The sequence below is a fragment of the Desmodus rotundus genome, chromosome 3 (assembly GCF_022682495.2).
Source record: "Desmodus rotundus isolate HL8 chromosome 3, HLdesRot8A.1, whole genome shotgun sequence".
In the NCBI taxonomy this organism is placed as follows: Eukaryota; Metazoa; Chordata; class Mammalia; order Chiroptera; family Phyllostomidae; genus Desmodus; species Desmodus rotundus.
Window position 1 is genome coordinate 181177474 of NC_071389.1, and position 25462 is coordinate 181202935.

The 25462-nt window shown below is 44.7% G+C and overlaps 1 protein-coding gene across 2 annotated transcripts in view; it reads left to right on the top strand.

Annotated features, from left to right (window-relative positions):
- ANO2 (anoctamin 2) overlaps positions 1 to 25462 on the top strand; it is a 305404-nt gene that overhangs the window by 80822 nt on the left and 199120 nt on the right. For both annotated transcript variants that reach the window (XM_045187067.3, XM_045187068.3), the window contains 3 exons: positions 14333 to 14484; positions 17292 to 17346; positions 19846 to 19897. In XM_045187067.3, the coding sequence (XP_045043002.2) occupies positions 14333 to 14484; positions 17292 to 17346; positions 19846 to 19897 (259 nt within the window). The remainder of the gene's footprint in view (positions 1 to 14332; positions 14485 to 17291; positions 17347 to 19845; positions 19898 to 25462) is intronic.

The following is a 25462-nucleotide window of genomic DNA, read 5'->3' on the forward strand; positions in this document are numbered from 1 at the left end:
GTGAGAAAATTGGTGTTACCTTGCTGAACTAATATAATTCCAGCTAAAAAGCAAAGAAACTTGACATTTGTTAGCCTGAATGGCCCCTTAAGAGGGAAATATTAATTCCCTTAAGTTTTGTCAATTATCGGAAGTCATTCTCAGATGCCTGTTACTGTCTCTCTGGAGATTCTGATTTGATAACCTTGGTTTTTGCAAAAGTTCCACAGGAAGAGCCTCCACATCCATGGTGCCCACCCCACTTGTACCTTTGATTGGAGGCTTGTATTAGTCAGGGTTCTCCAGAGAAACAGAACCAACAGGATGTGCGCACGTGTGTATTAAATATGTCTATGATGAGGAATTGGCCCAAGTGATTTGGAAGGCGAAGAAGTCTTGAGGTTTGCAATTGCCAGTCTGGGGACCTAGGGGAGCCAGTGGTGAAAGTTCCAATCCAAATGCTGGCAGGCTCAAGAACCAAGAAGAGCCAGTGTTTCAGTTTGAGCCCAAAGGCAGGGAAAGATCAATATCCGAGTTCAGCAGGCAGTCAGGAGGGGCCCCTTTTTACTAGTGGGAGGGTCAGTCTTTTTGTTCCATTTAGGCATTCAACTGATGGGGTGAGGCCCACCACATTAGCGAGGGCAATCTGCTTTAGTCAGTCTACTCATTCAAATGTTCATCTTCTCCAAAAGCACCCTCACAGACACACCCAGAATATCTGGGCACCCCATGTCTCAGTCAAGTTGACACATAAAATTAACCATTGCAAGACTTGTACTTTTAAGGCTCATGATCCTCTTTGTGGTAGGTTGAATGGTGGCATCCAAAAATGTATGTCCAAACCCCAACCCTGGGACTTGGGAATGTGCTCTTATGGGTCATTGGAAAGGTCTTTGCAGACATAATTAGCTAAGGCTTTCAAGATGAGGTCATTTTGGACTTAGGGTACACCCAAATCCAATGAGTCTACCCTGAGAGAAATGTAGAAAGAGTTTTCAGACACACTGACACACAAGGGAGAAAGCCCTGTGAAGACAGAGGCAGAGATTGGAGTGATGTAGCTTCAGGCCAAGGAATACCTGGGACCATCATAAGCTGGAAAAGGCAAGGAAGCTTTTATCCTTAGAGCTGGGGGAGGAAGCACAGCCCTGCTGACTCCTCTATTTTAGATTTGAGGCTTTCACGACTATGACAGAGTAAGTTTATGTTGTTTCAAGACCCCCCTCCCCCCAGTTTTATGGGAATTTGTTATGGCAGCCTTAGGAAATGAATACATTTTTCCTCTGGGCAGAGAGCAAGAAACAGACAACTCAAGACCTGGGGCTCTGGTAGGCTTGTTGGCTTGCTCTGTATCCCAAGAACCTACTTTTCATCTTCTAAGGTTGCTTGAAATAGGCTTGTTGGCTTCTTGATGCTGGGTTTGGGGATGTGTACAGGAGTCTTTGTGCAGGCGTCCTCCTGTGTGACCTTGGTGGGCCGTATCTACCGCACATTCCATTGCTGCTTTGATGAGGTCGGAGAGTCTTGGGAGAGCTCACTTTCGCATGGATGGTGGAAGGACACCCGGTGTGACTAAGAAAAGCTGCTTATTTATCTCAACAATTATTTTCTCATTTATGCTTCTGTTTCCAAAGATTATCATTCGTTTGATTAAGGTAAAGCTTCTGCTTTAGTGAAGGGTATCTGTAAAAGAAGCATGTTAGCGTATTTTAAAGCTTGCCCATATTTTATACTTTACAGAGAAAGGTTCATAAAACCACTCTCAACAATGTAACTTGTTGTAAATGTAAATCAAAACAAAATAAATCCCTTAAAATAAGGAAAAACTAGTAACCAAAGATATAAGTTGATAAACAGATAATTAAATTAATTGTTTTAAAGATAGCTGATGCTTCCTATGTGCTGTGCTCCTCGATAAGCATCATTTTGTTTTCTATATCACAATAACAATATGAGGTAGGTACTAGCCTTGGCCCATTCTGTAGATGAGGAAACAGGTTCAGAGAGGTTAATAAACTTACCTAAGGTCACACAGAAGAGATTAGATCCAGGACTCAAAGTCATTGCTGTCTGGCTCCCAAGTCATGCTTCTACCATCTCACTTTACCTAAGAATCCACAACTAGGGCTAGAAGGGCATAGTCTAGAACGGAATTTCTCAAAGCATAAACTGTAGAACAATAGTCTTTTGTTTTAACAACCCCCCGCATGATTCCATAACCTAACAAACTCTAGGAACTCTAATTATTACAAGTTATCTGGCCAATTAAAAGTTCTGAAAAGCCTTGCAGTAAAGAAAATAGTTCAATTTTGCTCAACTGGTTTCCTGCTGAACGCCGATATGTTACTGATGGGTGTATTAGCAGGTGTCCTGGAACCAGTGGTCTGCAGAACATGCTTTGGGAACCTCCACCCTAGACGAAGTTACCCTGGACTGGCAGAGGTAACACACTTAGATTTCTATTTTTTCACTGTCACAGAGTAGCTCATTAAGTCATTTAACAGTCCTGGATTATAGCTTTCTCATATGCAAAGTAAGGAGGTCAGAACCTAAATTCTCCGTAATGGCTTTAAAATGCTGTGGTCCACATGCAAGCCAAATGACAATTTGTGAATGTGTTCATTCTTTCCCTGTTACTGATGTTAGCGGAGGGAGCTGGGGACAGATAATCCTTGACGTCAGTCACTCCGACTGCCTTCAACTCTCTGAGAGCAAAGATGCCGCCCTCCACACGTCTTCAGTGCTGTGTTTAATGAGGCAAATATGCTCAGTCAGTGGATGCCCGCCTCTCACCTGGGCTGCCCTGGAACCGTGAGGCTGGCCGTGTCGCCGGTTTTCTCTGAGCCCTCTGCACGTGCTGGACTGTGCTTCTCCCAAGTATGCCTTACTGTGGAGCCTACATCAAGCTCCCTGATTTAGACTCTTGTCAAGAGGAGAATGCTTTACTCTTCCCAGGGGCTGGACCTTTTCAGATGCCTTATATATTTGCCTCTGGTCCTCGAACGACCTCCCCATCCTCCCCAGATAAACGGTAAACAATAAAGACACTCATCCTTTGTGCCCCGGCCCAAATCTCACTTCCCTCATAGCCCCTCTTCTGTCCACTTAGCTGAGCTGGTGTTGCCTCTACTTACAGTCAGTAGTTTTCTTACATATTAGTTTTTATTTAACTGCTTCGGGCGCTTTACTCTTGTGTCTCCAAATGTACCATAATCCCCGAAGAGCAGAAACTACAGTTTATGTTACCTGTGTATTCCCTGTAAACTCTGGTACGGTGTTCCATAAACTAATAGATACTCAGTAAATACCAGAGGGGTTGACTGATGGACGCCGAATAATCCCTGTTCCCCCAGCCCTGGGACCTCCTTGTGGCTGTGCTCCTCGGGCAGGGTAGCAGGGATTTCAGCTCCACACGAAAATTCACGAATGGGAGAGACACTCTTTTCCCTCCTCACCCAGACCAACTCCTTCTTTTATCAGGTAGCAATTTAGTGCTATTTCGATAGTTGAGTGGATTCTCCCTGGTGACCAGAAAGTAAAAAGCAGGAGAGATTCCATGAGTTTTATTAAGGGTGGAGAACTTGCAGAGCCCGGGTCTTGGGCAGAGGGTCAGTGTGTACTCAGCCTTCAGAATGGCTTCCAGGACAGATTCCTTTTGTTGTTATCATCAATAATTTTTAAATGAACCAGAATTCTCGCTGTTTCCATAAGGTTGGCTGTAGGTGGGGCCTTTCCCCTGTTGTCAATGCCTGTTCCCAAACATTTGTTTTTAATAGAGGCATAGCTGAGAGGATTTGGGTTTATATTTGATATATTATGGGCTTTTTGGTGTATACTCTTTGGTTGCTAGTTAAATCAGCTAGAAAGAGTGCAGAATACTTTGAATTTGTATTCCTTTTTCTTTTTGTTTTCTGTAACCTTTCTCATCTTCAAAAATCAGGAAAAGTAATTGGTGTCACCTCAGCGCTGCGGTTTGAGCACGGAGCCGAGTCGGCACGTGCCGTGTTCTAGATGCGCACACCGACCTGGGGAGACCACGGTGAAGCTGGAGACGTGAAAATGTGATGGCTGGAAATGTAATGGGAGTTGAATTTGATTTTTTTTATTAAGTTGTTTTCAGACTCATGGTTAAAAAAATATTGAAATGGAAGTGGTGGTTTTCTTTTTAAAAGCCTCACTCATGTCTATTTAAACTAGGGTAGCACAGGCCAGGCAAGGGCTCCCTGGGACCCAGAGCTGATGGGGCTGAGAGCAAAGGGCAGTGGATAGGTTGACCATTGAATTTATCACCCAAGGGGTTGCCTTTTGGGAGTGAAGAGAGATTGATAACTCTGCCAGGATGAAGTCGTAAACCCAGAGTGTCCTGCGTAACTTGGACATGTGCTCGCTCTCCACGGTTGCCCAGCTTGGCCATGGCTGCCCCGTGGGTGTATGGGAAAGGGCTATCAGGAGGGGAGAGGCAGAGAAGCAGCCAGGGTCAGTCCGCCTCTGGCACTTGGGACTCATGGGCAGAGCTCTTCTTACCCAGTAAGAGCTGGGTAAGGAGATGTGCTGGCTCATAAGGTAGGATTGTTACGTTTTCAGGAATGCTGGAAGCTGGTTCTCATACCATTGATGCCTTGAAATTGTGCATGGTGGGCATGCAGCAGTGCTCCCTACCCGCAGTTCTGCTTTCCACGGTTTCAGTTATCCACGGTGAACTACAGTCCAAAAAGATTAAACGAAAAGTTCTAGAAATAGACAGTTCATAAGTGTTAAATTGCACATGGTTCTGGGGAGTGTGATAAAACCTCACACCATCCTGCTCCATCCCACCTGGGAACAAATCATCCCTTTGTCCTATGTCTCCACACTGCATACACTCCCTGCCCATCAATTCCTTAGTCTTCTTGGTTACCAGGACTCTGTTTTGTGGTGTGTGTATGTGTATGTGTGAGAGAGACACACACACATTCATATAACTTTTATTACATTATGTTGTTATAATTATTGTTAATCTCTTACCATGCCTAGCTTACAAATTAAACTTTATCATAGGTATATATAAGAAAAAACAGTATACGTGGGGTTTGGTACTCTGCGTGGTTTCTGACATGCATCGGGGGACTTGGAACACATCACCTGTAGATAAGAGTGGGGGCTATTACATTTATATCATAGCAATCAGTGCATGTTACAAACTAGCGACCTTGACTGCCCCCGCCCAGAGAGCTTGCTAAGTGTTTCCCAGCACCTGATGGATGAGAGCGCCGAGAAGGGGAACCGAGCGCAAAGGCCAGGTGGGACCGTGGACAAGATCTGTCCCACGGCTGGGGCAAGGTCCAGCCTAAGGGTGTTATGTGATTCCTGCCATGGGCTTTAAAGGGCTATTAGTCAGAGAGGGGCCAGAAATGACCGTGTCTATGCCAGGGACTCTAAAGCAGATTCTGTATCTGCCACCTCTGGTACAGAAGCTCATTTCCCACCACTCCCTGACTTGCTCACTCTGCTCCAGCCACACCGGTCTCCTCTCTGTTCCTGCCAAATGCCAAGCGTGTTTCCATCTCAGGGCCTTTTTGTTTCCCTTCCTCCTGCCTGATAACCTTCCCCAGATACCCCTCACTTCCCCAGAGCCTCAGATCAAATGTCCCCTCCTCAGACAGGCCTCCTAGCCCCCTGTGTGAGGCAGGCTCCCCCACCACTCTCCATCCCTTTCTCTTGTGTTTTGCTCAGCTACCCGATACTGAGTCACATGTTTGTGTCTTTGTGTGTTGTCTGTATCCCCACTACACTGGCAGCCCCAGGAGGGCAGGTATTTCATTGGGCTGCTTTGGCAGCACCTAGAACAGGGCCTACTATGGACAAGCACTGAATCAGTATTTGTTAGTGAGTGAGAGAATGGCTCACACACGGCAGACCTAGTCCATTGGAGGTGGCTTGCTGGAGAGTGATGCTGACGTGGGTCCGTGGCTCCATCCACGGGCTTTGGGACGGAATGCTGCAAGTGTGGGAAGTGGCAGCAGAGTGGCACATGCCCCATAGTAGCCATACCTGATCTGGGTCCTCAGTAGTCCCTTTAGTTAGCAAAAAAACATGTCAGAAGAGTCTAATTGTAGCCGGAATGGGGCTTGGTTGTGTATAAGGGTTCATGGCCCTGTGGAGGTTCACATTTTCCATCCATCTGTCCATCCATCTGCCCATCCATCCATCATCCATCCACCCATGACTATTTATTGAGTATCACTGTATAGGAGATACTCTGCTGAGGGCTGGTGACTCAGTGGTGACAGCAGCAGGCCCTGGCTTCACGTGGCTTCGGTGTGTTGAGGATTCAGAAGTTAGAAGTTAGTTGGTAATGAGCTGGGAGGCACCCACAGAAGAAAAAGAACAGAGTGGACAGAGAGCCAACTGGAGGAAACTGATTTAGGTGGCGGCAGGGGCAGGGGGAAGGAAGGTGCCATTTGAGCTGAGGCCTGAGGGCTGGGCAGGAGTTGTCCAGAAGAGGGAAGGACCTGCCCTGCAGCCCCAGGTAGGAAAACCCTGGCCTGGGCGGGGAGCCGAGAGGAGGCCAGTGTGCGTGTAGCAGAGAGACTGTGGACAGAGGACGCTGAGGCTGGGGGGAGGCAGGAGGCACAGCTCGTAAGGGCCCAGGCAGCCATGTAAATAGTTTGGACTTTATCCCACGTTTTAAAGTCAGCAAACATTCATTCATGTGTAGACGACTTGCTGAAACAGAATTAAAAACCATATATGAGTGCAGAGTTAGACATCAGAGAACGTGTATTTCGTAACTATGGTACTGTCTACATTCAGCAGGGCTATAGACAGGAAATTGACCTGTGGGCACAGGTAGGGATGAAGACACTGATGAGCTCCTGTTCTTAGTGGGCACAGAGTCTGCCTTCGGGCTCTAGAATGCAGCTGATCTTAGCAGCTCTCGGTGCTGTTTGCCTTTAACTGGTGATAACTTGACACTCACTTGCAAGGGTCAGTGTGCTTGTACGTGGAGCTCCCAGATCCGGTCCTATGCTTGCTTGTGTGCGTGTGCGTCCCTCCCTCTGGCCTCTTAGGCCCCAGCGGGGACAACAGTGGACGAACTCTGCTGCATCTTTAGCTTCTCTTCTTTATAACTTCTTTAGTCCATGGGCTTCCACCCTGGTCCAGCTTGTTAGTGGCTTGTGGGGACACCTTCTACACTAGTGACTTCTCTGTGCATATGAGCCTATTGACATTAAAGGTGAATAGGTGGGTGTGATGATAATCTTCAGCCTCTCAAAATGAGGGAGATTGACCCTCAGTCATCCAGTGACTGGAGGAGCAGAGGAAAGGACAAATAAATTCAAAGAGACAGATAATCTGAATTAATGTCTGTTGGGCTGCGGGGTGTACTCAGCAGACCTGTATACCGCTGGGCTCACTCTCTGCATCTTTCAGCCTGCCTGTGTTCTTCCCGCTGCCTTTTCCTACCGGTTGGAGAGAGAGACCCTCTTAAGTCATTACAGATAGTGACTCACGGGTAGTCTAGATTATATTTATATGCCATGTTGTGACGCCTCTTTCTTGATCTGTGGGGTCATCGGGCATGTTAGTAAACCTTTCATTGCCTCAGTTTCTTTATATGTAAAATGAGGACAGTAACATGTGTATGTCCCTGTAGTCTTGGTTCCTTGCATCCCAGAAAGGGACATGATTCTGACGTAGAAAAAAACCAAATCAGTCCTCAGACCACACTGCTGTGCCCCGCTGCGGGGGAGGGACAGAGCGAGACAAGGGGGAAAAAGAAGTAAGAAGAGAAGGAATCTCAGTAAACCTCTTAGACTGTGACAATGAGGCCAAAGTGAGCTTTTATGAGAACCACATTTGAGCCCTGGAATAAAAAATAAGAGCAACATACTTTAAAAATTATTTATGATTTTAAGCACATGAAAGGCGTATCGTGTACCCAGGGAGGGCATAATGGGGAACAGCTGGCTAACATGTGTCTTGCCATTTCTGAGGATGTTCATAATTCTCTGATGTCTAAGAATAACAGTAATAACGATGCCACTGCTGATTGTATTAATAATAATAAAGAGGATCGGGTGCCTCTCCTGGATCCTGCTGAACACAAGAGGAGAGCCCAGGCTGCCGGCTTTGGTGGGGACTGAAAGGGAGCTCCGGTCTGCTTCCTTCTCAGGGGACCATGGAGCCCTTCTAAGTTTCAAAGGTTTAAGGAAAAAGTCTGGATGGGGAGTCAGGAAACATGGGTTCCAGGCCTGGTTTCACCATGATCTCTGGCAATTACCTCGCCCCTCCGAGTCTCAGTTTTCCCATCTGTAAAATAGCAGTGCTAATACTACTTGACAGGCACACTTCGCAGAGTTTTTGTGGGCCCCGGTGAAATGGTGCCCGTGGAAGGGCTGGATACATCGCAAAGCGTTCTGTCTACGGAAGGCAGCATCATCATCTTTGCACTTCTCCTGCACTTGGTGCACTCAGCCACCAAGCTCAGCGCCAGGCATGCAGGCAGTGGCTAGTTTGCGCTGTGAATGAAGGTGTCTTTTTCGTGAAATGGTTAAAGCTGTAGAGTGTTGGATGTGGACAATACTTTAACAGCCTTTGAGTCCAGTCCTCTCTGTTATGGTTTGTTAGGTGGGTCTGCGGCAGTGCTCAGTCTCAGGCTAGTTACCCCCGCTACTGAGTGAGTACTCTACCCACTGCCCCGGCAACAATGAGATTTTCATTGCTGGCTGGTGGGAATAGGTGCTATTCCTAATCCTTTCAGTCTTGAGTCGTTTTCTTAGGCCCATGCTGCCAAATACTCAGGGGGACCCTCTGCAGATCTCTTGGGTTCTTTGTGAAGTTCTCTCTCTCAGGCATGCTGTCCTATGAACTATAGTTGCTTTGGTCTCCCCAGACTTACAGTTTGTCTCTGCAGCTCAGGGGGTTTGCCGACCTCCACCCGTTTCCCCTTCCTGCATCGTGGCCCAGAACCTCTTTCAAGGCAGTGAACTGGAGCAATCATAGACTCACCCTGTTTGTTTCTGTCAACCAGGAACTCCGGATGTCCAGTAGGGGAAAACTGTTATCCTTGTCCGTTCAGGCTTCTATAAGAATATACCACAGATCTGGTGGCTTAAAACAACAGAATTTTTTTTCCTCACAGTTCTGGAAGCAGGAAGTTTGAGACCAGGGTGCCAGCATGATCAGGTGAGGGCCCTCTGCCCGGTTCAGAGCTTCTTCCTGTGTCTTCATATGGTAGAAGAGGGGCTAGGGAGTTCTGTGGGGTCTTTTTTATAACAGCACTAATCCCATTCATGAGGGCTCCACCCTCGTGACCTAATCACTTTCCAAAGATCTCACTTCCTAACACCATCACTATGGGGATTGGAATTTCAATATATAAATTTGGGGGGTGCACAAATGTTTAAACCACGGAAACCATCATCTCATGTTTTTTGTCTGAATGTTTTGGCTGTTTCAGGTATGCTAAATCTGGTCCCTGTTTCTCCATCATAGCAGGGACTGTGGAAAGTGAAAGTTCCCCAGTTCTCTCTTTAGAAATGACAGACCCAAGAGGGAGAGTGACTTGCCCAAAGTCACACAGCTAGTTTGTGTCAACAAGGACCAGGATCCAGGTTGTTCCATCAATAGATGCTATTGTGTTCCTGGCACACAGACTATGGTCCTTGCTCTCTCTAGAAGTCCATATCCTGTTGGGGACACAGATGGGTGGACTGAGAATAAGAGAAGAGCATGACAAACTTTATGCTACACGTTTTCTTTCACGGGGTACTAAGGAAGCATGGCAGGGAGTGAGTGGCTAAGGAAGGTTTCCTGGAAAAGCTGATACTTGAACCTGGTGGTGCAGGAAAAGGAGTGATCCAGGTGGCAAAGGAGGGGAGAAGTTCTGGGAATAGATGCAGTAGGTGCAAAGGCGTGGAGGTAGGAAGCAGGTCCTTTGTCCTCCAAGCTTAGTGTCCATGGTATGGTGCCACAGGGCTATCCACCCATGTCTTATTGTGCATATGTGTCTGCATCCATCTCCCCAAAGTCCCTGAAGTCTGTGAAATCTCTTTTCAACATGAGTCAGCCCTGGTATTTGAGCCTGGGCATGTTAATGTAGGGTTTTCGTCACGGCTGGGGAGCGAATGTTACCTTTAGGTTTCTAGTGGGATGCTGGTGTTCCGCACCTTCTATGTTTTTTTCCTGAGGGCAGACAGTATTACTCTCAGTGATTTGGAGCACCCTCCATCCAGAAACAGGCAAAACTTGTGCTGGTCCCACTCCTGGTCCCTCTAAACCACACTGTCCCTTGCAAGGTGACTGGGCGCTGTGGCTTTGTGCTGGTGCACCTTATCCCTGCCCCCAGGGGCCCTGGGATCGTCTCAGCCCCTGTGCCCAAGAAGCTGCTGCTGATGGCTGCTAGCAGCGACTGGTACACCTCAGCCGGGGCTGCACTGCCACTCTGGGCAACTTTGCCAAGGCTGCCTTTGATGCCATGTCTAGGACCTACAGATTCCTCACCCCCAACCTCTAGAAAGAGACCATTTTCACCAAGTCTCCCTATCAGGAATTCACTGACCATCTTGTAAAGACCCACACCAGAGTTTCTGTGCAGACGACCCAGGCTCCAGCTCAAACAAGGGGATTGTTATCATTCCTTCCTTCACTCATTCATTCAAAGCCAGGGAACAGTTTGGACAGTATCCTGCCTTCATAGAGATTGTGCTTTGGTAAAGCAGCTGGACATTAATCAAATGATCACTCAAATAAATATAAAATTATGACTGATAAGGGCTATGAGGGAGAGGCGTTTGGGCCTATGAAATACAACATGGAGACTTCTACAGATTCCCATGGGCTGTGTTAAGAATTTTGGTCTTTATTACAAGAGCAATGGGTAATTGTTGAAGACCCTTTCCGGAGAGGTGACATGATCAGATTTTTGCTTCAGAAACATCAGTCTGGCTCTGATGTGGGGAATGAATTAGAGGTGGACAAGAATAGGGTTGTCAGATAAAGTACAGATGCCTAGTTACATGCAAATTTTAGATAAACAGTGAATAGTTTTTTAGTATAAATATGTCCCAAATATTGGACATATTTATACTAAAAATTATTGTTCTTGTATAAGTTTGTGTGCGTGTGTATTTTATCCTCACCTGAGGACGTGTCCATTGATTTGAGAGAGAGAGAGAGAGAGAGAGAGAGAGAGAGAGAGAAAATGATTCAACGTTGGCTGTGGATAAGTCCTGCAACCTTTGGGTGTACAAGACGATACTCTAAGCAACCAAGCCACCTGGCCAGGGCTAAAAGTATAATTTTTAAGTGTAAGTATGTCCCAAATATTGCTTGGGATATACTTATACTAAAAAATTACTTATTGATTATATGAAATTCAAATTTAACTGGCCCTCTTATATTTTCATTTGTTAGCTCTGGCAACCCTAAGCAAGAGAAGGTATGAGGAGAGCAATTCTTGCTGTAGTTGAAGGCTCCTTAGATTAGGAAACCAGAGGTGGAAGTGGAGAGAAGACAAAGAAGAAAAACCCTTGGTCAGTCTGAGTCTGTCATTCCAAGGCAGCTGGCAGACAGAGTCCATCAGCTTCCCTCTTGCTCTGAAACCTTAATTTCCATGCATGTGCCATTTAAAAACACATGATCATGGGTATGAGAAACATCACTGCAGTCTCAGTGCAGGGATCATGCCTGGTCAGAACCTGCCCTAGATGACCAATGAGACATGTGCTAAGATAACATGAGGGGCTCATCTTCTTTACCCCGTCCCTCGAGGTCCAAAGATGCCTGAAAGGTGGGCTTTTTGCATTGCAGTGACCAATTTGTGTGAAAGAGAGATTTAGCAGGGGCAATATTGGAAATTGCACACTGTTGTTTTCCCACAATAATTCATGTTTTAGCAAACGAAGCAGGAGAATAAAGCCATTAAAACACAGGCTTTGCCAGGGGGTTCAAATGCTCCAGCAGTTATTATGTGGCTTGTACTGTCTGTGTGATCTTGACGGAGATACTTAACTTCTCTTGGCTCTGCAGCATGTCTTTCAGATTAATGCTAACGTATATCAAGAGCCAGGCACAAAGGAGAGGCTTACTAAGTGGTATGTGTTCCTAGAACTAAGCAATCCCCTTGTTTCAGAAAGCTGGCTCGCTCTTCTTCTTACGCAGCCTCACTCTGGGTTTGTCATTGCTTGAACTCTGTGCTGACTTCCCATTGCCCTGTGCAGCACGATCTCGGTGCACGGGTCTCAGTTTGCCTTTCTGCCACGACTGTCACTTTGTCCCCATCAGAACCTCGTACTCCAAACAATCCAGGCCATTTAACCCTTCTGCAGCCCAACTTGAACTTTTCTACCTTTTTATTTGACTGGAATGTCGTCGTCTATATCTGTTCAAACCTTATTCATTACAGGCATTTATAAGGTCATGTTAATAGAAATCTGATCAAGTAAGGTAACCTATGCACAGTAAATAAAATAAATGCCCATCACTAGGGGAATGACTAAAAAGTTAGGATTCATGTCCACTGTGTAATGTGCATTGGAAAAATATGTATCTGTGAACTATTGCCAGGTGAAAAGAGTAAATTATAGAACAAGATATGAAATATAATTACAGTTCAGAAAGGGATTCAGCTGCGCATGCATTTCTGAAAGTCAGGATAAAACATGCTCAAATTGTTTTGTTTTGTTTTTTCTGGAGGGGATTCGGTTGAAAGAAAAAGAAAACTTGACATTTAGTTAATATACTTACATGGTTTGGGTTTGTCTGTTTACTAGAACTATGTTAATTTTATGACACATTAAATCAAAATGCACAGAAAAGTTTACTAGAAGAAATAAACTGTGGTTGTGTTTCAGTCGTTAGATGGGGGTGGCTCTTTCCCTCCCCCCAACTTATCATTATCATATTAGAGAACGAACTGATAACAAAAGAAGGTTATCTTCCTGTTAAAATCCAACAGGAATACTGCTTCTTCTATAAAACATTTTTCTGATTCCTCAACGGGGTGTGCTGTCTCCTTCCTTTGAACCCTCAAAGCACATTGTATGTCTTCTGTGGCTTTTAGCTCTGTGTATCTTATAAGCATTCCGTTCATGTTTTACTACCTGTCTACATTTAAGCAACTTGAGGATATCATGATAGAGAAGGAAATCTGCTTTCAGGTACAAAGATCTGGATGTTGGCTCTTGTTCTAATTATCTACTGTGCATGACAAATTAGCCCAAACTTAGTAACTTAAAACATAGTTGTTTTATTCTATGTTACAAGTTTTGGGTCAGTAACTTGAGCAGAGCTGGGTTGGGTGATTCTTCTGCTCCGAGGTGTTGACTGAGGTCACTTGGTGCTATTTGGCTTGGGGTTGAGCTGGACAGGAAGGCAGCCTGGACACTGGCTCAGCCCCGCCCTTCCCCTTTCTGAGGCCTCTCTGCAGACTTCCTACAGGTGGCTCAGGGCTTCAAGAGACCAAGGCAGACCAAGGCAGAGATGCTCCTCTTCCTAAAGGAGGAAAGCGTCAGAGTGTCATTTCTGCTGGAAGAGGGTGGAATAGAGATGCCACCTTTGAAAGGAGAATTCATGTAAAAGGAATTTGTGGCCATCAATCTGTCACAGCTTTGCTATGAGTACAACCTCTGTGTCTCAGTGACTACACCTGAAAGTTAGAAAGACCAAAAGCTGTAATGCATGCAGAAGCCTTCTGTCCTTTACAGAAAGCTATATGAATTGCGAATACCAGGGATTATCGTGGTACTAACTCTATGCCTTACTCAAGGCAGATACTCATTAGATGTTTTACACTATGAAAGCAGACTCATTTACAGACACTTCCTGAAAAGAACACACCAAGAAGGTGATGCTACATGACCACAGAGGGGCATGGTATAGTTGTGGAGTGAGGACTTTGGGTGAGGTTGACACAAGTTAAATCCAAGCTGTCACCCAGTAACTATCTGTGTGATCTTTGCTGACTCATCTCACCTTTCTGAGCCTTAATTTTCTCATTATAACATGAGACTAATATTGTCTATCTAGTTGGGTTGCTGTGCACATTGGAGGTATTTTTCGTAAAATGCTTTAGGACAGTGACTATCACATAGTAGGTCTTCTGTTTCTCTTACAAAGTCATATAGAAAGTTTGGGTTCCTTGCTCATTTTTTTACCTCCATTCACACAAAGAGAGGGAGTCCAGAGCCCAAGTCATTGTGAAATCAGTTGGGAAAGGGAAGGACCCTACTTCTTATTTCTCCCAGTCTCCTCCTTTCCCCAGAGGGGTTCCCTCCAGGGGATCTGGGCCCCATGCAGCTTTGGTTGGTAAGTCACTCTTCTGAGTGTTGGATGTGGCCTTCTTTTAAACCTGTGGCTTTGCCTTTCATAGATGTATGAGATCAAATCAGAAGGCTGCATTGCGAAGAAGTTCAATGAGATTCTGCAGAAGCTGAGCTCGCCCCTGAAGCCCAGAGTTCCAGAGCATAGTAACAACAGGATGAAAAACCTCTCCTACCCATTCTCCAGGGAGAAAATGTACCTGTGAGTATTAGATCTGTGGGGCGGGGATGTGAGGAGGGATGGAAAAGAAAATCAAACACTGCTCAGTCATATGTAAGTGCCCTGTGCCAGGGAAGGAAGGGAGGAAGCATGCTCTTGAGGTGAAATATTTCCTGTGTCTCCTGCCCTGCATGAGATTATTACAAGTACCTCCTGAATAATTGTCCAGTGGCTTGTGGAAAACCTGCCATTTCAGTTATTTTGCATGATGGTTGGAGAACTAGGGAGCAAACAATAAATCTTGGGACTCATATACCTGTTTATCTTCTGTGGGGTTTACATTTTGCTCCAATCTAGTTAGTTTCCAATCTAAAAGGATTTTAATATACTGTGATAAACCAGACAGAAGGTGGATAAAGCTTCTGGATTTCTGTTTTCTCAGCTGCCTACTCCTGTACTTACTGACTCTGGGGAGACCCCCCTCTCCACATCCCACCCTGGACGAGGGGATAAGAGCTCTTCACAGGGATGGTCATTTGGAAAACCTTTGGACGGGGGAGTCATGGCTGGGAAGTGGCAGGTGTAGCAGCTGTGCATGCGTTCTGTTTTAGGAGCAAATGAGAAAATAAAAGACTGTTGGGAATGTTGAGTGAATTAAGCAAGAGGGACAAAGGAAGGGGCATGGAAAGGCAGAGAAGATACAAGGATCTGTCTCTTTGAGGAGGTAGCGTTCATGGGGCTGTGATTCTGCTGTCATTGGATAGCATCTCCTACCCATCTTTGCCATGTTAGTTAATGATTCTGTACACATATATAGGCTGTTCTTTTTGCATATCATTGAGTCCCCCCTCCCTATGGTTCTGATATCAATTCCCGTCACCAATTCCCATGTATTTGTGGGTTTTCCCATACCACCAAGGAATCCTCCAACACCAGCTGAGCATCAACCTAATCCGGCACTATCTACCTGGATATGGCATCAAGTTTCTCAGGCTGAGGGCTCAGTCCTACAAGAAACCCCTCTCCCCGACTTCAGATGCCAATTGCAAGTCCAGGTTGTTACCTGTGCTTCTGACTAAGTATAAATCAGAGGTTCCCATGACCCCCCCTCCCCCCGCTGGCCCGCCACCCTTGGGTTTGATTAATTTGGTGGAGCAACTCCCAAAACTTAGGAACCCAGTTTATTCACTGGATTACCAGTTTATTACAAAAAGTGTTAAAGGATACAAATCCACAGATGAACAGATGCAGAGTGTGAGATCCCAAACAAAGGAACTTCTGCCCTTGTGGAGTTGGAGCCTGACAAGGGGCACGTGGGAGAATTCTGGCTCCCCAGCCTGGAAGCTCGCTGAGACCCCTCGTTCTGGGTTTTTATGGAGGCTTTAGTCTATAAGCATGGTTGATCAAATGGTTGACGATTAATGACTGCTTCAACCTCCAGCCTTTCTCCCGTCCGCAGAAATCAGGGGATGGGACTGAAAGCTCCAACCCTCTATTCACAGTTGGTTCCCCAGGCAACCAGCCTCCATCCTGAGGTGCTTTCCAAAAATCCCCTCATTGACATAAACCCGGTGATGGTGGAAAGGGGCTTGTTATGAATAACAAATACCCATTTCACCTTTATGGCTGTGAAGTGATTTCAAGAACTGAGGACAAGAGACCAAATTTTATAACAAAAGATGCATCCATTGCTCTGATTGCTCAGAAAATCCAAAGGTTTTGGGAGTTATGAGCCAGAAATAATGAAGACCAAAATAAGTATTTTATAAATCTCAATATTGTAACCCCTTGTGAGGTGGCTGTCCAGATGTGACTGTCCTGTTATTATACAGATGGAACCGAGGTCCGGAGTCTGTCCAAGGCTATACAGCCTTAAGTGGCTGAGCTGGAACGGGCATGTTGACGTCCTGGACTGCTGTTCTTTTGCACTCTGTGTTTCTTCCGTGCCTCCCCTTCCCTGGGCCTTCCTTCACGCCAGCCCTGACATTGAACAGCCACTCTCACACAGCTCCGTTCATTCTGCTTCTGTGATCCTTTGAGTCATCTTGAAGAATTCTCTGACCTTTCCAACCAAAATATGGTGTCCATCCGTGGAGTTTTCATAGCAATGGTCTACCCATCATCATGTGCTACTCTGCATCAGTTGTTTGGAAACTTACCCACCCCAGTGACCAGGCTCCTGGGGGGCTAGGAGCATGCCTCATGCATCTGTGTATCCTCTGGCACAGTGTCCTAAGCACAGGTGTGGTATTTTTTAATGAAAGGTCAATCCTGATGTTTAGAACAGATACAGGCCTTGCCTATAATTATGAATCTGATATCTAACTGATATGACATTGTGATAACATTAAATTAAACTTTGAAAACTAAGTTATAATCCCAACACCCTGAAAATATTCTCTCGTAATTGTTAATACTCTTTGTCCACACACAGTAATCTTTCAACATTCTTTTATTTTTAAAACTTATTGTAGTATAATATTTTTCTATCATAGTCTAAAATTTTTCTATTTATAAAGTTTCAATAGTCATACTTTTCAATGGTTGCATTATAATTTATTGTATAGATTTTGGAATTGCGTCTTTTCTCCATAACTTTATTAAAAGTAACTCCATGATGAACCTTCATGGAACTTGTTTCTGCTGCTGAATCTGCTTTCCCTGTGATACGTTTCTATGACAAGTGTTCAGATTTCCTGGGTCAGAGGAGTGTAAACATTGTGTGTGCAGGGCTGCGTCTTCCCTCTTGCTATGTTGTTTTCTGAAAGTTCTCTCTGGGCCTGGGTGACAGTGGTCTCAAGACAAGGGCACTAAAATGAGTTGACCTTCTGCTTTCTTGGTGTCTCCAGGTACAACATCCAGGATAAGGACACCTTCTTTGATAATGCCACACGTAGCCGCATTGTGAGTAACCAGGTTAACCGGTGCCCAACGAGGTGTGGTGGGCCCAGGAAGGGGTGGGGGACGACCAAGTACCCAGTTTGGCAGCGCATCCCCTTGCCCGCCCTGCTACCTTCCCTTGTCCTTTGTTTGGAGTTGCCTAGAAACTGAAAGAAATGTCCAGAAGCTTTCTAATCCCAGCAGTAAAAGAAATAGCAAACAGCTGCCCTCACTCAGGGTCGAGAGGGGTGTCTTCTCAGGAGAGCTCCCCACTTATACCCTCTTGGGATCCCAGAAGCAGGGACTCTCCGAGCTGGTAGGGACTTTTAGCTCCGCAGGAAACTGAGGCTCTGAATAGCATGAGTTGAAAAATTACTCATACAGATCGTTAGTGTCCGAATGAGGACTTATTGCTGGGCCACCAGGCTTCTTTCTTTCTCCCCCAGGGGAGTCCTGTGCGTTTCTGCCACAGAGCTAGCCAGTTTGTCCAAGAATAAAAGGATCAACCCACTCCGTAGAAAGCCAAAATTCATGATTACAGCAGTTCTTCTCCAGGCTTTTTGCCTGAAAAAAACTTGAAGTCAAGTTTTTGAATTTTGCAGAATGATGGACCCCAGTGAAAATCTGTAATATGCCTTGCAACCCTGTGGCCCCAGTCTGAGCCAATCAGCTAGGGTGATCAGTTTATTCAGTGATCAGTGTATTCTCTACCCCTCTAGAGAACATTCAGCCTGCGGAGAGAGGAGAAAAAGAGGTCCTGAGGAATGCTGGACACTCACTCACACCCCAGGGGAAACTTGGCAGTGTGTTTCCGTTGATCCCTGAGAAAGAACTTGTTTCAACAGAAGGAGGAATGAGGGTTAGATACTTAGCAGAACTTCTCAGTCGGTAGGGTGGTAAGAGGGATATAAAGGGACAAGTGATTAGAGAAAGGTGCTGAACATTTCCACGGCATACTGAGAACATGGCCTGTTGTTTGCAGGATGGGCAAGAAAATCCTTGAGGTCCCTTAGCCTAGTGTTTTAGAAAGGTTTAAAATGGGCATATGATTATTTTCATCTTTTTATGGAAAAAATATTTGGAAAAAAAAACTTTTCTCTCTCTCTCTCTCTCTTTTTTTTGGGGTGGGGGTTGATGCTATTATAAGCCACTTAAATCTCCCTGTGGCTTGAGTCTCATGTCTGTGAGGGAGTTACAGGGTATTGTGGAGATTACCCCAATAATTGCAAAGAGCTTGTAAAATAATAAAGTGTCATATAAATGCTGTTCTTAATTATTCTTGCTGTTGAATTACTGTACTGTATTATAAATGAATTAAACATTCCTGGGCCCCATTCTGCTAGAAGTTATTTATTTACCACTCCCTCTAGGTCTGTGGCTGGAAGATGGGAGTGTGAATGATGACGGAGTAACACATCTCCCATTCATCTCTTCTGGAAGCTTCTTCCTTTGCTTCCTGCCCTTTTGCCAGTCCACCCCACACTGTGAGAAGAAGGGAGAGCCTCGAGTTTTGTCCTGGGGTCTATTCTGCCCTGGGGACCTCGCCCACATCTATAAACGTCTTCCCCCTGCCCCTTCCTTGTGGACATCTGAGCAGCTGCGCTCTTTGTCCCAGAACAGGCTTTCCTGCTGAGCGTCTCTTCATAGCCACAGGCTTGGCATCCACTGGAGGAGAGTGGTCAGCCAGCAGATTTATACCGGCCCACCTGTGCCCCTGTTTTCTCTGTGGGGGGTACTCTCAGCATCCCTCCCTCCCATGGGAGGGGTAGTTGCCTGCAAGCCGCGTAGTCGGAGTTTGTTGGTCCATTACAGCATGCAGTGGTCATTGATCAGGCAGCCTGCTGGAGGCCCAGGATGTGCTTGGCGACCTGGAGTCTTGAGGAAGTCTCTGACCGCTCTCATTGGGGAGGCATGATGAGGACTCAGGGGAAAAATAGTACCAATGGCCAACATGTAGGTGGCCCTTTTCCAGTTTACAAAGTGCTCTGGGCATAGCTCCACTATGGAGGTGGCAATGATCCCTCACAGAGCTGCTCAGGACCCCTCTGCTAGGAACCAGGACTAGAATTGGACTGCCTGCCTCATTTTCCTGTGCTTTCCCCAGCGTGGCCCTAATCAGGGCTGGTGGAGAGGACATCCTCCTCCAGGTCTTCCCTGAGATTCCTCCATGGGAGGCAGATGCCCCATCCCGTGTGAGCCAGGCTCCTCCTCCCAATCCCCGCAGGGGGCGCTGTGGGGGTCTGAGCACCTTGGTGTGTTTCCTTGCCTACTGTAACTGCAATTTATAGCCTTTCCTTTCTTAGTACTTTGGTGGGGGGAAGAGAGGGCAGTGTGTTTGAGGGGGTTGATTGTTTCCTCTAGGCACTCAGGTTTGAGTGGGTTTGACAAGCAGTCCATGAGCTTGGCACATGCTTGTCTCCCCTTCCCTGTAAATGGGTCCGGCCGCCTGGTCCCCTGCCTGCCCCCCACATGTGGTGCCGCATGTGGTCAAGGTCCTCACAGCCCTGCTCTCATCCGTTTTAGGTGCATGAAATCCTGAAGCGCACAGCCTGTTCTCGAGCCAACAACACGATGGGTAAGGACCCCTTCTGCCACCCATGGGCACAGTGCTGGGGTGCTAAGGGGGCCATAGCTGTGCTTTCAACAGCTCAGTTGGTGGGCAGCAAAGAACAAAACAAACAAATGCCCCACACAGGGGGGAGGCTGCTTTCACTTAGGCTAGGAAACCCTCCCTTGCCCTCCAGGAGCAGGGGGTGCCCCATTTCTTGGTGGGGCTGGGGCTGCTCCCCAGGCTGCTGTAACTTCTCCCAGACCTTCGTTTCCAGAAGAAAAGCATCTTAGAGGCCCTTTAGTCCAACCCCCTCAGTTCATGTATGAGGAAACTGACCCCCAGAGAGAGTGAGTGACTTGTGGAGGGCCACACATTAGTCTGAATGTGCCTCTTTTCAGTTTGGCATTCTTGTCACCAAATCTGGCTGAATCTGTTTGCCTTTAGGTTTATTTTTAATTTTTATTTTTTTGAGTGAGGGTATTGGTCTTTGAAGCAGGAGCCTCAGCATTTGGGAACTTGTAGCATATGGCAGGCGGCCTAGCTGCCGGCGGATTACATAGCGACACACGTAATAGCAGGGGTAAAAACATGAGATTACATACACAAGCACATGTCCTTTCCACAGGAATCACTCTGCAGGTTGAACTCTCTTTCCAAAGGTGCTACCATCTCTCAGAATGGCTTTTGAAACCTTTCAGAGAACTTGCTTTGCAATAAACTCTGTGGTGACAAATCTATGTTTCCTGAGGCCGCTTCAAGTTGAGAAGAGTCCAGAGTTATTTAGAGGGAAGTCTAGTGCACAAGGTAGGCAGTGAAGTTGAGGAATAAAAATTGTGATGACAGCAATGATAGTTGTTATTGGAGGGTAATTGTGGGGCTCCTAAGCTACCTCAGCACCCAGGGAACAGTACTGAATAAGGAATCAGAGCAGGTTTTGTATGGTAATAGTGTTTTTAGAATAGTGCAGAACCCCCCAAGGGGGCCATTATGTATGGTTGTTTGCTTTGGTGTGTTCATCATGCTACTAAATTCCAAATAAGACTCCAAGTATTAAAAATCAAATCTTCGATGTAATGTTATTTGTCTGGAGCATGGTGCTTATAGGTCAAGGATGTGCGTGAGTGAGGTAATTAATTAGTCTAGTTCAATTCCATGGAACGAACGGAAGCCCTCACTTTGAGTGACCATTTGTCCTTGGTTTTGAGGACAACCAGAAGAGTCAAGAGATCTTAGAATGCATTTGCACTTTCTCGTGGCCTCTGTCAAAGGTTTGAATTTACCCTCACTTCTTGACCAGTTCACTCGTCAGTTCCATTAATCTGCCTCTTATCCTTTCACAGCCTCCCCAATGTGACCAAAGTTACCCCGTCAGATGTCGTAGGTGACTTCATGCTTCTCCCATATCACTGCCTTTTTCTTAGTCTTCATCTTCCTTAACTTTCTACCTCCTTCCAAGTCTTCTTTACTGAACTTCCATCTTCTGAGAGTTGATAGGCGGGAAGGGGCTGCTGATCTGCTGACCTGCCGTTGTTCTGTTTCTACCTCTGGACCGTACTTTCTTTGGTTCCTCTCCCTTCTTCCACATTTTAGATGTTGTCTGTATGTTTCTTTGGCCTCCTCCCTCTCTCTCTGTAAAGATGACTCACAACCATGTATTTTTATTTTTTGTTTCTTCCACCAATTTCAGCCCGGCATTTCCAGCTACTGGACTGATACCTCCACTGAGATGTTCACCAGAATCTTCAAATCAATACATCTGATGTTCTGTTTCTGTTTCATTCCCTGTCTTTCCTGTACCCTCTCTCCACTGCTTCTCTTCCTGTCACTTCTCTTCCTGTGACTACCAGCCTCTCTATTTTTGCTCATGCTGTTCCCTTTGCCTGAATGTCCTTCCTCTAATCTCATTCTTGCCCAGCCCCAGACCAAACACCACTGTCCCGTGGGTTCTCTTTCAATGCTCTTTTTCTGGAACTCTCATCAAACTCAATCTCTTTCTGGCTGATTATCTGTGTCCATGGCTTCGACTTGTAAGATAGTCCTTGAGATGTGTCTGAATCCTCTTTATGCTCCAGTACGGCTAGCTGTCTGCCTTGCACATTCTGCTCAGTTGATTTGGTTCGATAAATTAATTAAACTTGCCTACCCAGCTAGTCTCCCAGCACTAGCTATTGAGTTCCTGACTGTGTGTCCATCGGCAATTGAATTAATTTCTCTGCAACTCAGTTTCCTTTTATGTAAAGTGGGGATAATAATATCTACTTTGAAGAGTTTTTTGTGAAGCTTAAATAGGAAGCTGTTAGTTTGTTTGTAAACTGGAAAGTCCCTAAGAACTAAGTTCCTTTTGCGAGACAGTTTCTAGAGTGTCGAAGGGTGATTGGAAACTCTCTGCCTTCACGCTGAATTTTTTTTCTTTTGAGGATCTGGGTTTTTTCGTGATGTCTCAAAGTCAAACGTCTTAAGGATTTCGCTGTCGTTGAGTAGTTTCAAAAATTTCTTTCTTTTCTGACGTTCAGAAAATATTTCTTGAGCACCTGCTATGTGTCAGATGATGTTATAGACACTGAGAGATGCCAAGATGAATTTGACCTAATTTCTACACTTGAGGGGCTCTTAGTTTTGCCATACAGACAAACGTATAAACTGATAATTATGAGATAATCTGGTAGATACAATAATAGAGACACATTCAGAGTGCAAAGGGAACACAGAGGAGGAAGGAATTAACTTGCACATATGTGTCTAAGTATCAACATTAATTCTTTAATATTAGTTTCATAGCCCGAGAGAAAGAAGCTTGTTAATAATTCTCATCTCAATTACAAATGGGTATAAAGGAGATAAGTGATTTGTCCAGGGTCACATACTGAGTCACTGTCAGAACTGGGTCTACAGCTTGGGTTTCCTTACTCCACTCCTACTCCTACTCCCTTTGGGATGCTATGAACCAGAAGTGGAATTAGGTTGAGTCTTTAAAGTCTGTTACTCTAGAAATAATAGTTATCTAGCCACCAATTTATAGACTCTTGAATTAGTAGGGATAGCCTACCTTCTCCTGACATATGATGGACCTGAGATCCTAAGGCACCAATGTGCTTCTACTAGGGTCTTGGCAGGGAAAAGTTGAGAAGTGAGCTTAAGCTCTGTCTGCACTAAATTTTGTTAGATTGTGGCAAGCTATATTGTGTTAACTAGCTTCAGTGTTGTTTCACTTATAAAATAATGAAAAATTAAGAGAGAGGCTAACAGATATTCTAAAGCCTCTCCCTCAGTGCTATTTAGTATATTTTAAGTGAAAGCTTAAGTAAGAACCTGACCATACAATAAAACTTAAACCCCCATTGTCTGTGTTTTAAGCAGGGACATTATGAAAATTAAGTGATGATTTTCTGTCTAGATTCTCAAAAGCTAATACCCAACTTCATACTCAACATCTTCATGCAGATGCCCCCCCAAAACCTCCCACAATGTGAACAAAAAGGACCATATAGGTTTGCCTTTGGGGGACCACACAGCTCCCATCTGTGCAACCCAAGTTTTGATGAACACTAACTTTCAATTTCTTAAGCCAGAAATTATAACCAAGTGCTATTGGGTTGACTAATCTGTCAAGCATCTCTAAAATTGGTACAATTTCTCTTCTCATCCACGATGCCAGTCTACATCAACTGCATTTTTCTTTTACCTGAATTACTCTCCCAACCACTAAGACATCATCCTAGCCCCAATTTTGTATGATTTAACCCATTCTGTATAATGTAGCCTGCATGAGCTTTTTACAATGCAAATCTGATTATTTCACTGGCCTTCTTGAAATGGTAAAATCGATCCACATTTCTCTTAGATAAAATGCAAATTCCCTAGTAGTTACATGTTGTTATGGAATTGATGTTTGTTTCCCCTGCCCCAAATTCATGCACTGAAGCCCTAACTCCCTTTCCCCCAAATAAGTAACATCCAGTAGTTCCACAGTAGCTGCTGATGATTTATTAGCTTTGTAACAAGGGACATGTGACTGAACTTCTCTACTTCCCAGCAGAGGAGAACCCTACAGGCCAGTTTTCATGTTGTTTGACTTCTGTCTAGGAAAATCAAGTTCTTTCTATGCTCTCTGGTCATCTTAAACTGCCCTACTTAGAAGATCAGGAAGAATGAAAAATATGATAACACTGTGAGGCCTTAAGATAATATGGACCTTGAGCCTTGGGATAAATTTTGATTTTTTGCCCTTCTCTCTGGTCGTATAGAGAAGCACAAATGACATAGAATTGACTTACATCCTCCAGAGGATTTTTGCTTCATAGAAAGAAGAAACAAAGGAGAATAGGACAGTGCTTAGAATTATTTTTCAAGGTATTTTTGTTGCTCCTTCACCCTCGTCATTAACTTTTCCATAGTCGTTACTTTTGTGACTAACTTACAAAGCCTTTCCCATTGTACCTGATTACAGTGGAAACTAAAAGATGGAAAAGATAATAAAGATTAAAATTAGAACATGGAAAATATATTAACGATAATAATAATTCAGAAATACTCTCAGTTTTTTAGTATCATCACTTCCTTTTTTGTGGAAAATCCATTGTTTCGAATGACTACTTTTTGCGAAGCATTGAGTTGTATACAAGCTGTATGTATTGAATTATTTATATTCCTGTCTTGTTCTATAAAATTTCTGAGGTGGCTTACAAGAAAAACAATAAAACAGCATAATATAAATAATAAATTAAAAAATAAAGAACAGGAAAAGCACAAATTAAAATGGAATGTCAAAACTAGGAGGAAAAAATAGACTGACTACAAATATTCAAACCATAAGGCCCTCTAGTCTCCACAGTCGCACTGTGCAGATTTGACCCGGAGCCAAAGTGAAAGGGGAATATGCTTAGTGGTTTAGCTCTTGATGTTCTCAGCACCATCTTTTTGTATACAAAGTTTTCTATAACCTTTCATACTATTCTCCGCTTTCTCATGTATAATAGATCAATCTATATTCTCTGTATAAATGCATACATAACCTTTTTCTGGATGATTCAGAATCAGCACTAAGAATCTAAGGTTTTTATTTTTTTTAATGTTTCTTCAAGGGTTATCAAAATGTTATTAGGGTTGTTTGCCCCACACTCTCTGATTTCTTGAATTTTCAACTCAGGTAAGGTGCCTTCCTGAGTTTCTTGCTTTCCTTTTTGGGAGGCAGAAAAACAGGCTTGTTAGAGTTTTGGGTAAAGAGAGAGAGAAAATGTGCTGAAGGAGGGTCTGAAGGATTCTGTTGTGGTTAACGTTCATAAAATTAGGGAGTGAGTTTTATGAGATCTAGGTACTTTTTCTTCTGGGTTCTCTGTTATTAGAGCTGAGATAATCAGATAAGAGATGTCTGTACAGATAAGGTATTACTGAAACCAATACATAAGGATGAAATAATAAGGACCCCTTGCATGTATGTAGTAGTATGCTTTTTAAACATTTTTACTCTCATTTGACCCTGTAAACTACCAGGCAAAGAAGGTTCAGCAGATGTTAACTAATTTCAAAACAGAGAGATTATCTCAGTGCCCAAGGTTAGAAATTCATAGCTAGATCTAGAACTTGGGTTTC